Source organism: Dermacentor albipictus, chromosome 7, assembly GCF_038994185.2.
Source record: "Dermacentor albipictus isolate Rhodes 1998 colony chromosome 7, USDA_Dalb.pri_finalv2, whole genome shotgun sequence".
Taxonomy (NCBI): Eukaryota; Metazoa; Arthropoda; class Arachnida; order Ixodida; family Ixodidae; genus Dermacentor; species Dermacentor albipictus.
Window position 1 is genome coordinate 95,370,027 of NC_091827.1, and position 16,312 is coordinate 95,386,338.

The 16,312-nt window shown below is 47.6% G+C and overlaps 1 protein-coding gene across 2 annotated transcripts in view; it reads left to right on the forward strand.

Moving 5' to 3' along the window:
* LOC135897007 (uncharacterized) overlaps positions 1-7,234 on the forward strand; it is a 109,385-nt gene extending 102,151 nt beyond the window's left edge. For both annotated transcript variants that reach the window (XM_065425567.1, XM_065425568.1), the window contains one exon: positions 7,093-7,234. In XM_065425567.1, the coding sequence (XP_065281639.1) occupies positions 7,093-7,128 (36 nt within the window). In that variant the 3' untranslated portion in view covers positions 7,129-7,234. The remainder of the gene's footprint in view (positions 1-7,092) is intronic.
* Positions 7,235-16,312: the final 9,078 nt, after the last annotated feature.

The following is a 16,312-nucleotide window of genomic DNA, read 5'->3' on the forward strand; positions in this document are numbered from 1 at the left end:
ACAGTGTCTGCAGACAATATGCAGACAATCTGTAGACTAGCTCTACATGGAGGTGACTGGTGGGTGACTCATGGGTGACTGAAAGGTCAGACCTATTGAACCGTAATTATAAAATGTGTCATGGTTTAGAATATGTATATATATGCGTTTATATATATATATACATCTACACACACACACACTCGCTGGGCATGCATATTACAGACAAGTCTACTTGCAGTCCGCACGGTGTCTGCAGACATTCTGCAGACTAGGTCTACGTGGAGGTGACTGGTGGGTGACTCAAGGGTGACTGAAAGGTCAGACCTATTGAAGCGTAATTATAAGATGTGTCATGGTTCAGAATATGTATATATATGCGTTTATATATAGATATACATCTACACACACACACACACTCGCTGGGCATGCATATTACAGACAAGTCTACTTGCAGTCCGCACGGTGTCTGCAGACATTCTGCAGACTAGGTCTACGTGGAGGTGACTGGTGGGTGACTCATGGGTGACTGAAAGGTCAAAACTATTCAACCGTAATTATAAAATATGTCATGGTTCAGAATATGTATGTATATATAGATACATATACATATTTACACACACACTCACTGGGCACGCATATTACAGACAAGTCCACTTGCAGTCCGCACGGTGTCTGCAGACATTCTGCAGACTAGCTCTACATGGAGGTGACTGGTGGGTGACTCATGGGTGACTGAAAGATCAAAACTATTCAACCGTAATTATAAAATATGTCATGGTTCAGAATATGTATGTATATATAGATACATATACATATTTACACACACACTCACTGGCCACGCATATTACAGACAAGTCTACTTGCAGTCCGCACGGTGTCTGCAGACATTCTGCGGACTTAGTCTACAGAAAGGTCGAGTCTACAGATAGGTGACAGGGGCGACTGATAGGTGACTCATGAGTGACTGAAAGGTCAAACCGATTTTTGTAAGGGGTATCACCCTAAGGTGGGAAGGCTCCTTAGTCCAGGAACGCTCTGGCTTCCACTGCCCTCTTGGCCCTGACGATAAGTTGTCATTGGTCTTCCAGGTCCCCGAGGATTAGCTTGGCCTCCCACGTTTCGAATAGGTCGTTAGCAAGGAGGAAATTTTTTAGGGTATCAGACGCTACCACTTTACGCACGCATATGTGCCCAGAGTGCGCTGAATTTTCAGTAGTCATATATGCAGGCGTAAAAATCAGGCCAGATGTCCATGATCAAGAAGTCAAGTGCTTTGCATAACCTCCTAAAACGAATCGATTACCAAAAAAAAAACTGCGTTGCCGACAGCGCCATCAACGCGAGTGATGTTCCCGCGCGTGCCGGGAGTAGTTTCTCGGCATAACTATGGGACCCAACACGAAGGAGTTCAGCGTTGCTCTAGCTCCATGTGGCAGTCATATTCCGGCGCACCAGCCACGAGCATACACTTAAGGCATCTAAGTGACAGGGAAGCACCACTGGTGGAATTATGTGCTTTGTCACATTTGAAGAAAGTAAAAAGACGAAAGCACACAGCCGACAGTGGGCTGCGTAGGACTTGGTACGCAGTAAATCCTACATTTGCACACACACAAGCGTGCATTCGCCCACATGCACACAAACACCCACAGACACACACACACACAGAGAGAGAGAGAGAGATATTAATATTTAATGAATCACCGACTAGTATGGATACAGTTGACTAAGCACGAGCTGCGCAGCTGTCGATAGACTTAGTCACCTGTTACTTAAACGAGACCCGTTGTCTTTAGAAATTCTACGACGCCGTAGCCCTACGAAGGTCGCACTCAAAATGTTTGGTGTTTCTATGGTAAATGTTTCAAGCCTATTGCCCCAAAAATAATGCTGCCCATACGCAGGAACGTATACGAGCAAAATAGCAGCCTTCTATTGCTCGAAAATATTATGCCTAAATAACATCATTTGAGAAAAGAATTCACTCGCTGCGCAGAATACAGAACAATAGATTAGCACCAACTGTGCTACAAGGTTATAGATTTCAGGAGTACCTGTGTTTGTTTCATGGAATTATCATAACGACTGCTTAAAGGGTCGCTAAAGCTTACTATTAAGTCAACGTGGACTGTTGAAATACCATCACAGAAACCTCGAAACGCTTGTTTCGTGCCAAGGAGAGACTTATTTTAAGAGAAAATGCGTTCTGAAGCGTCCGCGTACCTCTAGCGCAGTTCAAATCGCCCGCCCTCCGATCGAGGAGTACTGACATGATGGTCTCATAGTGACGTTGCACCATCGGTGAGTAGAACGGCGTCCGCAGACGGCGCTACGGCTTTTCTGCGCAAAACGCAAACGCGCGGCCAGAAACAGACCCAAGACGGAGCCGACAGCAGAGCGAAAGCGGGAGTATGGTGGCTAGCGGAAGGAGAAACGAATTACGTCCCACATTACGTCCCACGGCACACGGAGAGTCAGTTTTGGTTAAACTATAGGCTGCGGCGAGCTCGCAGCGTGGTCGGCGGGGTCTGTGAGAAGTGACGAGCCTTTTCGCACTCGCAACAGGGCATAAAAAAGTGCGAATCGACGCAAAACTCGGCCTAAAAACGTGCTTCGCCACAGCCAGGACGACCCAAGCTGGCACGACCCAGGTGTCGTTTCCCGCACCGCCACCAGGCGCCGCTACTATACCTCAAACTCCAGCGCAAGACGCCCATAAGCTGGTACTTCATTCTATGACGCAAACTTCGACGCTCGTCGCAATGCACCCTGACACCGACAGATTGGCTCGCGATAGTGGGCTCAACTTCAGCGATTTGAGCGCCGACGAGCGCGACCTGCGGCTGAGGGCTCGCACTTCCGGCGTCGTTGCGTACTACGACGGCGGCCTCGACACCGGCTCTCCGGAGCGGGAAAGCAACGAGGGCTTCCCACGACATCACTTGGACGTGGCATTCTCGCTGCTTGTTTCAAATGAAAGTTTCGCGAGCCAGCAGAACCCTCACAGCACGACGGGATAACGAAAGTACTGAAACTCCAAAGCGTGCGCGGCGCAGAGTCGAGCGCGCAGAGTCGAGCGAAAACGAAACCTTTCGAACACCCATATTACTGAACGGCAACGTCAAAATGTTGTTTTTTCTTAGAATCGAATAGATGTAGACCAGTAGCATTTTTTTTCCGTCTTATAATCGAATGAAATGATATTTTTAATACGAGTAGTTGAGTATTAGTAACACAAATTATGAGGAGTCCTTTCGTCATCGGGCTAGTACCGGAATGTCGCTGGGGGGTCTCAAATCGTGTCATGCATTTACCTCAATTTCTCGGTTACTAAAGCTCTGTTCGCGATTAAATTGACGCCTTAGACGTTCTAGAACATTGCTCTACCACTTTAGCTTGAGTTTCTGGTAACCTTTAGTGTCCCTTTAAGACGCTATAACGCTTATCGACTAGAGAGCGTAGTAGACAAAAATGCACCTACGATTACGATACTCCCTAATGCGAAATTTGTGTGCAGTGCTCTACGTGTTTTCATTTCGCGCGTGAATATTTTGGATTATGATTATATAGCTGCACAGTTTATACGTATTAGGCAGAAAATACCGTGAGTAGCAAGCTTGGTTTCCCTACAGACGACGGGCGCTACTCTGGCACCATATCGTAGGCATCGCCCCGCACAGCCCCTATTGCTCTGCACTGCAGTCTTCTTGGCACGCGTTCGTTCCACCAACTACAAGAGCGGCCCGTCGTCGCGGGGAAATCGTGCCACTAGTGTCAGTGGCGACAACACTCGAGGGAGTGTCACTTCGAGTCTTACCCATCACCCCTTGCAGGAGCAATGATCACCGTCACCCACACTGGCACCAAGAACTGACCCGTGATGCTAACGTCGCGAACGAGCATAGCCCTCCCCACCTCACGCTATCCTCCCGCTATCCTTATGGAGCTTGGTGCGTCATTTCACACTTACACATTTCTATTTCCTACGTGCTGCTTTTACACGCTGTTATCTCTTGTCAGGACGTTTTGTCGGCCGCGGGGTGCACCGTTGGAAGCGTTGGAAACTAACTAGAAATCAAACAAATTGACACATTGCAAAATGCATAAGAACTCACTAACTAGACATCAACAAATTAACACATTGACACATGCATAAGAGCTTACTCACGCAAACGGTAAAAAGTAACTGCAGTACTATACAAGTATTTCCTTCCGGCAACTAGAGAGTTATGCACTACATAAGCTGTTCGCAGTGACGCTCACTTGAGTGCGCTGATGTTTTAATGTAGGGTAAGGCAGTGCAAAATGTGACAGAAATTGTGAAACTGTGAACAGTTGTTTATTTTATTCAATACCACGAAACAACAAAACATGAACATCATTTTGTGAAATAGGCATGTAGTACATAAACATGGTTATGATCCCGCTGTTCCAAACAAGGCGAAATGCTCTTGCGGTGCTAAATGAGACACTGGCAGGGGCAAAACAGACCGTCCCTAAAAATTTTGGTAATTCAGATCTTCCTGGAGAAGCATTTAGAACTCACTCCGTCACCACACAAGCAGTATTCAGGAACCCACTTTTTTAAAATCCACGTACAGCATCCAAACATAGCACGTGCTGTGGAGCTTCACGTGTGCTTGCAGATCAAACACCCCCAGTTTTTCTTCGTGCTATTGTTACACTTTCTTGGAAGTCTGGGCTTTACTGACTCATTCACCGAATGAAGGCAAGATTTGTGCTTACCATTCTTATTCGCCTCTTCTTGTGCTCTAAATGCCGAGCTGCGCAGGTGTTTCACGGATTTCGTCATGGTCAATTTGGCTTTGTGAGGTGATGTCGTTAGAACTGTGTGAGCTTCAGAGCTCCTCGGCTTGGCCTTAACTAGTTTCCCCACTGGAGATATCTAGTGAAAAGTAACGTCTTTAGGAATAATTTTCTGGTTGTTTTAGGTGTCAGCGTTAGTGGCCATCTTTTTCCACATTCAAACGTCTTACGCTGGTGGTCGGCAGCTCGTCAAAACCGGGGTCGTCTAGAATAGCCCTGAAAAATGACCACACAGAAAACTTTCGCGATCCAGATGATTTTCTCTTGACCGTCCGCACCGTCCTAAACAAAAAAATATGATATATAAAGTACGTACATAAATATATCGATTATTAATAAATTATTTACGCTGATTCAGCGCCTTTCGTCGCTTTTATCCTCTTTCAAATGCCTGAAGTAAAAGAAAATCTTCGATTAACACACGACACTTACAGAACTAAACGTTTCGCAGAATGCAGGCTGTGATACAAAGCCACATTATAAATCTTTATATGCCTGAACTCGCGCGGAATTACCTTCATTCACGACCCCGAAAACTTCAGCGATAATTTCACTCCTTTTTGGAAGGCCACGAGCCAACTGGCAACAGCAGTGCTTTTTTTTCTCGCAACGATCTCTTCCATCACTCGCAAACTTTTTCATCAAAAGAAATGGGCAGCCGCCGTCACCTATCGAACAATAAAAGACACACAATGAAGTACTTCCTTTTTTAAGGTGTAGATGGAAGGAAAAATGAAATATCGTGTTTTACCTTGTGTTTCATTTTATCCCGCCTTACATCACATTGAATATTCTGTGCAACGGCAGGGCAAAAGGCTTTCCGCTTGTTGAGGCCCATGTATACGCATACTAACTGCTGCTGAGGCGTCATTAAAGTACGGGTAGGGCAGCTGTTCGTGTTTTTTTTTTCCTATAATAATGTGTATTTTGGCCAGTTTGGTCAATACCCTATCTGAAATAGGAAGCTAACCGCATTATTTACTTCTCGGCTTTTCTTTCCTATTGCGGTTTGCGCCTAAAGCGGAGGACAACAATGCGTGCTGTAGGTAATAAGATTTTCTCTAAGTTATCACGTTGAGGACGAGGCCACCTCCGCTTTCAACAAACACCAGTTACTTCGTGTATGTCACGTTTACTGACGTTGAACAACCCAGTAACAAAATTGTGCAGATCTCGCGCACTGTGGGAATCGATGTAAACGAAGCTTTCTGTGCTGGTTGCTTTGATTGACGATAATTAGCAGTGATGTTGACGGCGATAGCTTGATTTCTTCAACGCTTGGGCGGTGAGTTGATGTTAAACGTTAACTTGGGTGCACCACTGCTGTTTGTCTGCGTAGTACACAGAGCACACAGGCAGATGTGTTTTCTTGAGGCGTTATTGTGCGCCATATTTCATAACCTCTGAGAAGGTTGAGCACTGTGATTGCCTCACATGGAACATCGTATCGTGTCGTAAGTAAACATGATGCGGATTATGAGGCTGTACGTGCCAAAAGCACAATCGCATTATGAAGCACGTAGTAGTGGCGGACTACTGATTAATTTTGACACCATGACGTCCTTTAACGTGTCCTTAAATCTACGTGCGCGTGCTTTCTATATTTCTACCCCATCGAAATGCAGCTGCCGCGGTCTGGATCAAATCCACGACCTCTCCCAATGCCCTAGTCGCAAAGTTGGCCCGGGGAGCACAGAAGTGCTGATTTGACGGTCGACCGCTTTTGTAGTGTCGCCCGAGCCCTGCGGTGCGCGTTAATTTATGCGCGTCTACTTCTGCACGCCCTGAGTAACTTGTCCGCTTGGCATATTTGCATAATATTCGTTTTCCAGAAATAGCAGGAACGCACTCTGCCGTATCTTAAACTTGAGCTAGTGCAGTTTTCACGCAACTGCTGTAGTATAGTAGTAGGATTTCCTTGCCCACCCACGTCACCTCCCCCCCCAACACACATTGTATGAGAACTGCCTCTTCTCCTCCCACCTCTCTACAGTTCTGTGCACATCCCTTGTGTACAAGCACGTTTGTAGAAAACGAAGCGCCACAGTTTATGCAATGCTTTTGAGGGGGTCACGAATAATTACAGCTGTCAAAAGGCTGATGAGGCGACGCCCAGGGTGCTCCAGAGGGCATTTTGCACATTCGATGTACTGGGGTCCAGCCGAGTTTCTCGCGTCGTCCTTATTCAAAGATGTTTCAATATGGGCTACGTTTACTAACATAACTACGACAAAGCGTGCTAGGGCTTTGTTTAATGCGCGCGATTTTCTTTTCTTGTTTCAGAGATGTATAAACGGAGTATGCGTGCAAATACGGTGAGCATAAACTTGCTCCAGGCGTATCAAACGGACTCCCATTTCCAATGAAACCTAAAGACCCGAAATGAACCACCAATAAAGGCTATCGACATGCTTTTAAGATCACATAGAACCCAATTGCACATTCTCCTTAAGCCTATGGTTATATTTGGATGGGCCCTCTGTTTTTGAACGCATTAAGCGTGCTTCATGGAAGTTTCTGATTGAAGTACGTCCGAGGTATGGACGTTTTCCCGTGCAAAACGCCCCCACATTGTATCCTTTGCTTGCGATCCGTTGTAGGGCGCATCGTGTGCGACTTGCCGCATACGTCCATTCTTGAAACATGGTACGAATGAGCCAGCGGCGCGTAGATCCGTCCAGATCCGTCGCCCCTGCATGGATGCTCGGATTACTCTATAACTTCGCAAACGGAAAACAAACGTGTTTGTAGAACACTCTCGTTTTAAGCAAACAATGATAACATAAAAACGTCCATGTAAATAGCGTACACGTGTTTCCCCAAGGCCGCGCTGGCAGTGTGGGCTCTGTCGAAAGCCACCGATAGCTAGGCGCCGGCAGGCCTATGCCATTGGGCCGTTGAATTTGGAGCCGGTGGCGCTCGCGACGCGACCATATGCAGCTCGTAACGAAGTGGCTATGTTATTCAGCACAACGTGCACGCAATTGTGTCGCGCTTAAATCGCAATGCATTCTATTGTACCAATGTCGACTGAAGCGAACGAGCTAGCCAGGCCAGCTTGCGTTCTATAAGAAATGGTATAGGCAGGGGTCAGATCCGGGGTCGACAGCCCTTGCGATCAGCCCGCAGCTCGTAATAAAGCTACTAAATTAGTCAGCACAATCGATCTGCCAACATTTGTGTTGCACTTAAGTGAAAATGCGATTAAGTTTCTCGACGCCGTTGGTAACGAGGCGAAAGTGGGCCATCGCTTCGACCAGGGTGAAAAAATGGAGAGCCATTCCACTCTCTGAAGGTGGATGATCAGCGGAGGTGCGTATATGGTGATAAATCTGCTAATTGAATGTAAAATATACATACCACAATTAATTTCGTTTTATCAAATGTTTTGTTGTTTTAATAAATTGCATACTCAAGGTTTTTTTTTTACATTCTCTTGTTTCCTTTTTTTATATTAATTTGGTCGCCAAGGTGACTATACCGCTTTACGATCACTATGATATATGGACAATGGCTCTGTGGCGACACAGGAAAGTTCTTGGCCAATGCGAGGTGTACGCACGACCGATGACACGTCGTCAAAAGTCAGCTAAGGGATCGTTGCGTAAAATTGAATGCCGAACCTTTCCAAGAGAAACGCCACGAAGCACTTTGCGTCTAGCCGAGACGTGACTATGTTGAATTCACCCACAAGAGAGATAGGAGTGCAATCGGTAAGGTTGATCCAACCAAAGGTGTATACGCTTGGCCTTTGCGGCACAATCTTAGTACATGTTACGTGCCACCCGCCGTCGTCGCCCCCATCCCCGCTTCTGTTCCCAACTGTGTTTTTGGAAGGTGCACTGTTATTCCGCACTCTTCACCGCATTTCCCCTCCCCAATGCACAGGTGAAAGGGAACTGAGATAAGATTACGTGGTTTGCCTATGGAGCCCATGATATAAAACAGCAATCCATACTAAGAAGTGTCTAAATAGGCTTTGCTTTTTCTAATAATAAAACTTTTATTTCATAATAACTTTTGAATCCAAACGCAGCTGTGGCATACCCGTCGACAAGCTTTTGCTTTATGCTTTACCTCTTTGAGCTCTGAGGTGGCCGCCATCCTTCTTTGCTTAGCCACACATACCGCCAAAACCTAGCTTATCACAGCTCCGGTGTACAATTCCGACTACTCCTAAGCACTTACGAGTTGTGAATGCGAAAGCATTAAGTCCAATCGAACGCGTGGTCGAAGTGGTCCTTCAGTCATGAACTCTTCGTGGTCAAGCAAGCAAGTTGTGACGCTTTACCAACGCCACTTAGCACAACATCGGTGCACTTCGATCCGTCATGGCATGCTGCCTTGCCCGATTTCCATAGCATCCAATCGAGACGCTGCCGGTTTAGCCGCAAAGTGTTTGACGTCACGGACTTCGTCACATCAGGCTTGGCAATGGAATTTAGGTCGATGTAGCATGATGTCATAAAGCAGAGTGCACAGGCTTGCGATCTAGGAGGCGCTGGCTTAGCCTACTGGGTAAGACACTAGCTTCTGAGCGTAGAGTCGTATGTTCTAAACGCACCGCTGCTGTTTTTCCTTTCGAATTTATTCTTTTTCTTTATACAATAATGTGTTCACAGCGATAACCGAGGTGAAGTGAGAATGCAGGCGAGAGCTTGCGCCGACAAGGAAGGTGCAGATAACGCAGGATTCCGAGAGCAAGGGTGATGTGGTGTCGTGGCAATGCCCTCTCCACTCCCTCAATGCCTGGCGCGCAAGCCGGGCAGCAGGTGTCCCTTTTCCACTGCTGTGCTCCGCCGAGGCACGCACGTGACGTGTCGTCGCAGCGAATGGGAATTTAGGGGACGTTTAGCTGCTACAGACGCCGCGCTTATCGCTCAATGGTGATTTGATGCCTTCTTATCAATAGTACTGTAAACCTTTCCGTACGCGTCACCCTTAAAATGGCTTCCATTCTGTATCAGTATAAAGATTCTACCACATCTGTTCCTTCAAAACAATCGAGGAAACCTTTGAGCTTTTCAGTAACGGATTTCAGAACAGGCAAGTGAAACGAATGTTCCGAAATTGCCATTGATTCCCTAATTACCCCGAATTTCTGCGTTTCTTTTTAGCGTCACTGCTGATTTCTCCCTCTTTACAAAGTTCTCCAAGGGCATATTTAAAGAAACACATAACAGCTTCGCACTTACATCTTCGCTAATAGGTTGCAGAGCAATGTTGAAAGCAATGTGGATCAGTATTAAGATGTTTATTATCTAGATGCAAGATCTCCATGCCAATAGAAGTAAAGGTTGGTTTGCTGATTCCACATAATGCGCTTTTCCCTCTAATGTAGGCATTCGCCAATATTAAGAGAAAATATCCATATAACTTCATAGGAAGTGTCGTATGCCGGCCTTAAACACAACATAAGTTTCTTACGAACAACTTCAAAGACACCTCAAATGCGGTTGACATATGTCTGGTAACGAGAAATTTGGACAAGGAAATTGACGGGCGAGTACTTCGTCATCCCCGGAAAGAGGAGGAGGCAGTTGAGGCCCCCGAGCACACCAGTAGCCAGCGCCTGTGTTATTTAGATTCCAATTGTCACCGTTCTACCAGGTGGACCTCGCTCTGACGGAACCATTCCCTACTTCTTGTACGGTGAACAAGTGCATTGCCCTAGCTACTGACTATGCCACACGATATGCCATGACCAGGGCACTGCCGCAAATCCATGCCCCTGATGTCGCGGTCTTTCTGCTTCACGACGTCACTCTTCAACACTGCGCGCCGCGAATGCTGCTGACTAACTGCGGTCACACATTTTTTTCGAAAGTCCTCGTCCGTGGTACCCACGCCATAAGCTAACCACTGCCTACAACTCGCCAAAAACGTAACTAGCGAGCGCCTTAATCGCACGCTGTCCATGATGTTATGAGCACACGTTTCCACAGATTGTGATAGCGGCAGTACTTTGCCTTATGTGACAAACGCGTAGGAGTCGTGCCGCTATGACAGAGGTAGCAACCCATTCACCCTCCGCCCTCCCCACTCCCCCCCCCCCGCTTTTACCTCTTGTTTCGTCGCCTCTGATGGTTAACTGCGGTCACACATTTCTTTCAAAAGACTTCGTCCGTGGGCCCCACGTCATAAGCTAACCACTGCCTACAACTCACCAAAAATGTACTTAGCGAGCGCCTTAATCGCACGCTGCCCATGATGTTATGAGCACACGTTTCCACAGATTGTGATAGCGGCAGTACTTTGCCTTATGTGACAAACGCGTAGGAGTCGTGCCGCTATGACAGAGGTAGCAACCCATTCACCCTCCGCCCTCCCCACTCCCCCCCCCCCCCGCTTTTACCTCTTGTTTCGTCGCCTCTGATGGTTAACTGCGGTCACATTTCTTTCAAAAGACTTCGCCCGTGGGCCCCACGTCATAAGCTAACCACAGCCTACAACTCGCCAAAAATGTACTTAGCGAGCGCCTTAATCGCACGCTGCCCATGATGTTATGAGCGCAGGTTTCCACAGATTGTGATAGCGGCAGTACATTGCCTTATGTGACTAACGCGTAGGAGTCGTGCCGCTATGACAGAGGTAGCATCCCACTCACCCTCCGACCTCTTGTTTCGTCGCCTCTGAACGTTGCCCTTTCAGACGCTAGTCATCAGCTACGTTCGTTCCTAGAGAGTACGCCCACGATGCCGCTGCTCGGCCTCAGACAGATCTCCAGAGTGCATGTCACCGTCTGTCTGCTTCGCAGGTATCCCAGGAAGGCCGCTTGGGCAGCCACTACAGAGCCGTTTACGTCTCTCCTGCCTCTTTGGTCCTTCTTTGGACACTTTACCGCCATGTGGGCCTTGTATTCGAAGCTTCTGTCTCGCTATCCTGGGATTTAGCAGGTTTTCCACTAATTCACTGAAGTCGCTTACGAGATCGTCCAGGTGGGCACCAGCTGAACATTTTCCGTACTATCTTGTGATGTCGTGCGTGCCTCTCGTCTGAAGCATTATATCTCCGACAACCACTCCCTTCTCTAAGTGCTGAGAAGGCGTTCCGACTAGCAGGAGTCACATGTTAAAAACCATATCCGTATATTGTAGAAGGCACCAGCAATAGGATGAATACGACGATTGAAGAAGCGCTCGTCTGGCTGTCATTCCGCCGTCTTGGCTAAAGGTGCCGTTAGACGGGGCCCCAACTATCATGCACGAAGATTTAAATATACACAAATGCCTCGTGGCTGGACAGAAGCAGGGTAGTGTTGTTTGCCCTTTCGTGGAGCTGCTCAGAGAACTTTCTTGCATTCCGCCCATTCGCATAATTAGTCTTAAAACATATCGAAATTTTAAAGGGTATAATTAGGTGAAAAGTGTGAATGAGAAAATTGTAAGGCAACATAAGAAGCTTCCGATACAGCTCTTTGTTGCAAGAGCCTCAGTCAGGCCACATGGCCTTTAGCTCTTGCTTCCACTTTCTGTAATAAAGAAAGATATAAACTTCGAGCTTCAAATACGTGCTACATAAAATTGTTTTTCCGAGCATGAAAGGTGAAAGCGAATACACGCAAAGTGCCTCGAGTGCCCAGTCGCGCAGCAATCTAGCCTTTATTAGAGGGCTTTTTTCACGCTCAGAAAAACGCATTTATGAAGCACGTGTTAACAATAAAAAGCTGTATCGGGAGTTTTCACGTTGCTCTATAATTGTCTCATTAACACTTTTATCTAACTATATTATTTCAGTTGCATAATTAGGTAGTCCTAAGTACGTAATTAGGCTCAATGAATAATACACTCTGGATATCTCCAAGTGACGGCAAGCAACATTAACCAGGCTCTGTTCAGGCACGCGGCATTTGCATATTGTTACGAGGCAGAGACAAGCAAAACTGTTGTTTATGCGTGGCGAATGCTGAAGGCACCAGCTGGCACTAGAACATGGTGGCTGAAGCATCCCAGCAGCAACAATTCTTCGTCATCGTCTCTTGTTTGCACGTCCTGTTCTGCATCGTGACACTATGCTGTCGGGGTTGGAGCGCCGACCCGACGCAAGCGATTATGGCTCAGCAAAAGCACCCACATAGGGCTTTAAACGGGGAACATGAACCACATCGGCTCTTGGTTGTACGGACGGCGAGCCTGGCTCTTCGAAAGCAATCTCGTACGTTACATCCTAAAGCTATCGCAGTATTCGGTAGGGACCTGAATATCACGAGAGAAGTTTTTGCGATAGGCCCACGCGGTGAGATGGTGACCACATGAGCCCGAGGAGGCCAGGTAATTACTGCAGTTCCCTATGGTGCGTATCGTAGCAGGACTTCTGTGAAGTCCGGGAATCAGTGAGGCGAGCTCGGGCAATCCGACGGGCCTTTGCTGCCATAGAAATCGCATCGCGGGCATAAGCGGTGTGTGACTGTGTGACTTGTGGAAGTAGAGCCTCCCGCGGCAAAACAGGATCATGACCAAACTGCAGATAAAATGGTGAATAACGAACAGTGACATGGCGGGGCAAATTGTGTGCGAAGGTGACATATGGCAGAGCGAAGTCCCAGTACTGGTGGCATGGAGAAACCTACATAGCTAGCATTTCAGCAAGCGTTCTCTTCAGTCGCTCAGTGAAACAGCTATTCTGTGGATGGTAAGCAGCGGCTATCTGACGTTCAATACAGCATAGGCGGAGCATATCATCAATGACCTTTGACAAGAAGTAACGTCCGCAATCCGTGAGGAGCTGACATGGAGCGCCATGGTGCAGCATGACCTTGTGTAGGAGGTAACCCGCGACGTCAGTGGCACAACTTGTAGGCAGAGCTCCCGTTGTGGCGAATAGAGTTGCGTAATCGATTGCAACCGCAACGCATTTCTGGCCTGAGTTGAGAAAGTACCAAGTATGTCGATCCCACGCCAAAGAAAGGCTCAGTGGGAATATCGATGGGTTGTAAAATCCCAGCTGGAGCCACGGAAGTGGGCTTCTGACGTTGGCACAGGTCGCAAGCGGTCACATACCGTCGCCCACAGTGGTAGAGGGCGGGCCAGAAGAAACGGCGCGGGACTCGGTCAAGGGTGCGAGTGACACCGAAATGCTCAGCGGTGGGCTCGTCGTGGAGTTGTTGAAGCTCGGTGCGTTGAAGGTGCCCCGGTACGGCCAGCAGTAGGTCAGCAGCATAAGCGCGCAAGTTGCATTTGTGCAGGACTCCGTCAGACATACAGAATAGACGCAGGGAAAGATCAGGAGTTGGCGAAATTATTCGATCCATGATTGTTAGCAGAAAGGGATCACAGCGCTCTTCATCGCCATTATTGAAGAAGCCTGACATGGAGATAACGCTAGTGTCGGATTCGAGGTCTGTGCCTTCGGGTGGGTAAGAAGGGTGGCCGGACAAGCAGTCGGTGACCTGATCTGAACGCCCGGATTTGTACACTACAGATAGAGTGTGCTCTTGCGAGAGCAATTCTCGCAACTAGGCGATCCAACAGAGCACGCAGTGGTTGTTACTTGCGCAGAAATGGCGACCGAATAGGTATGGGCGAAACATGATAGAATTGCTGCGCTTGGTCGTGGGCAGGGACGCTATACCGTAAAACTAATTCACACGTTTCTATTCCAATTCTTCAATCAGCCCTTCGCGATTAGCCCAAAACTTTTTTGGACGACCGCCACATCAGCTGCCTGTTACGCGACGTCATGAAAACCGCGATAGTTCCCCGTCTGATATGACGTGTACACACAGATTATGCGTGATTTGACCGAACAAAAGAAAAATATATATTTCTGATTCGACGCCTTTTCGCCAATAGTTATTGCCTATTGGTCAAAGGTTTTCGGGCTGCACCCGCTTGTCACGCGACGTCACAAAACCGCAAAAAACTCATCGCGTCAAAGTGACGTGTACGCGTTAAAGATGCATTAATATGCCGAACAAAAGTGAATTTTCTTCAGAATAACTGCAGGCTGCCCCAAACCAACAGGAATAAAAGATGGCTGCCGCCGATGGCTCAGACGCTGACTGCTCGCACATGCCGGGGAGCATGGGTTTATTTGCGTATAATAAACCTTCTTGCGTGGCCATGTAACGTTTTCGAGCACTTTCGGCACGTTTACTACCTCATTCTGCCAAGTCTTCTTTGCCGAGGATCTGTTTTAGCGTCATTCTTAAGCTTCCGTTGCATGCCGCCGTGAATTTCGACCAGCCACCGCAAGAAAAGTAAGGGACAGCGGACCAATTGCAGACGCTGGCACCACCGTCTTCATCCGGTTATCAATTTTCAGTGCAGTGGCTCGGACCCATCCAATCCCTCTCCACTTGAGCGTGCTCCTTGCCTATTGTGAGCCAATTAGATAAGACAAGCCGCTCAGTGTAGGCAATGTTATTCGTTTTTCAAGCGAAGTTACCTTCTGGGAACGAGGAAAGCGTTTGATTGGTTTGTTCAGACAACCCTGTGAGTGACCACCCGATATTTGCGTCGGCGTTTACGCGGAGTTGACGTCAGGAGATTCGAATAAAGACATATTGGGATAGTTTTACTTTATAGGGCCCCAGAAGACGGCTTGCGCAAGCGATAACGCACTCTTGAGCACGCTGAATCTGTGAAAGAGCAGTGCCAGCGCTATGACCACTAGCATCTGTGCATATTTCAGTGAGTGATGACGGGTAAAAAATGGCTAAAATTGGTGAGCTCGTGAAAAGTCTACGCAAAAGAGACGTCGTTCTTCAAAAGCTCGTTGAGGGAGCATGTAGTGTGAGCAAAATTTTGAACAAAGCGACGAAAGTACAAGTATAAGCCTATGCAGCTGCAAACGTCCTTAACTGGGCATGGCACACGAAAGTTTTCCATGGCTCGAACTTTGGCCTGGTCAGGTTGAGTTCCCTCGGAGGTTGCAAGGTTCCCGCGAACGCGCATTTCACTTCAACGAGGAGTTTCGCAGCGCGAAACGCATCAAGGATAGACGTGGGACGCTGAATGTGGGTTCAGCTCGTTGCACCAAAAACGATTATGTCGTCGAGATAACACTTCAAGCCCCGGAGAAGAGTGTCCATCATTCTATCAAACGTCGATGGGGCATTGCAAAGCCCGAAGAGCATGACAGTCCATTGAAGAAATCGATCAGGCGCAATAAAGGCTATCCTCTCGCAATCCTTCTCATCAACAGAGCTCTGCCTATTCCCCGAGTGGAGGTCAATTGATGAAAAATATTTCGCCCCATGTGGACAGTTAACTGCATCATCGACACGAGGCAATGAATACACGTCCTTCTGGGTGATATTGTTCATATGGCGATAGTGAAATATCCAGGCGTTGTCTTATTTCTTGACCAGGACAATTGGTGAGGCCCACGGGCTAGCGGCAGGGTCGATGATGTTCCTCATCGGCATCCTCGCGACTTTGCTTTGAACGATGCTGCGCTCTGCAGCAGACCCGCGGTAGGGGTGGCGATGGACAAGACTTTTGTCGCCGGTATGAATCGGATGAGTGACTACAGCTGTCGGGTCGAGTGGGAGATCATCGAA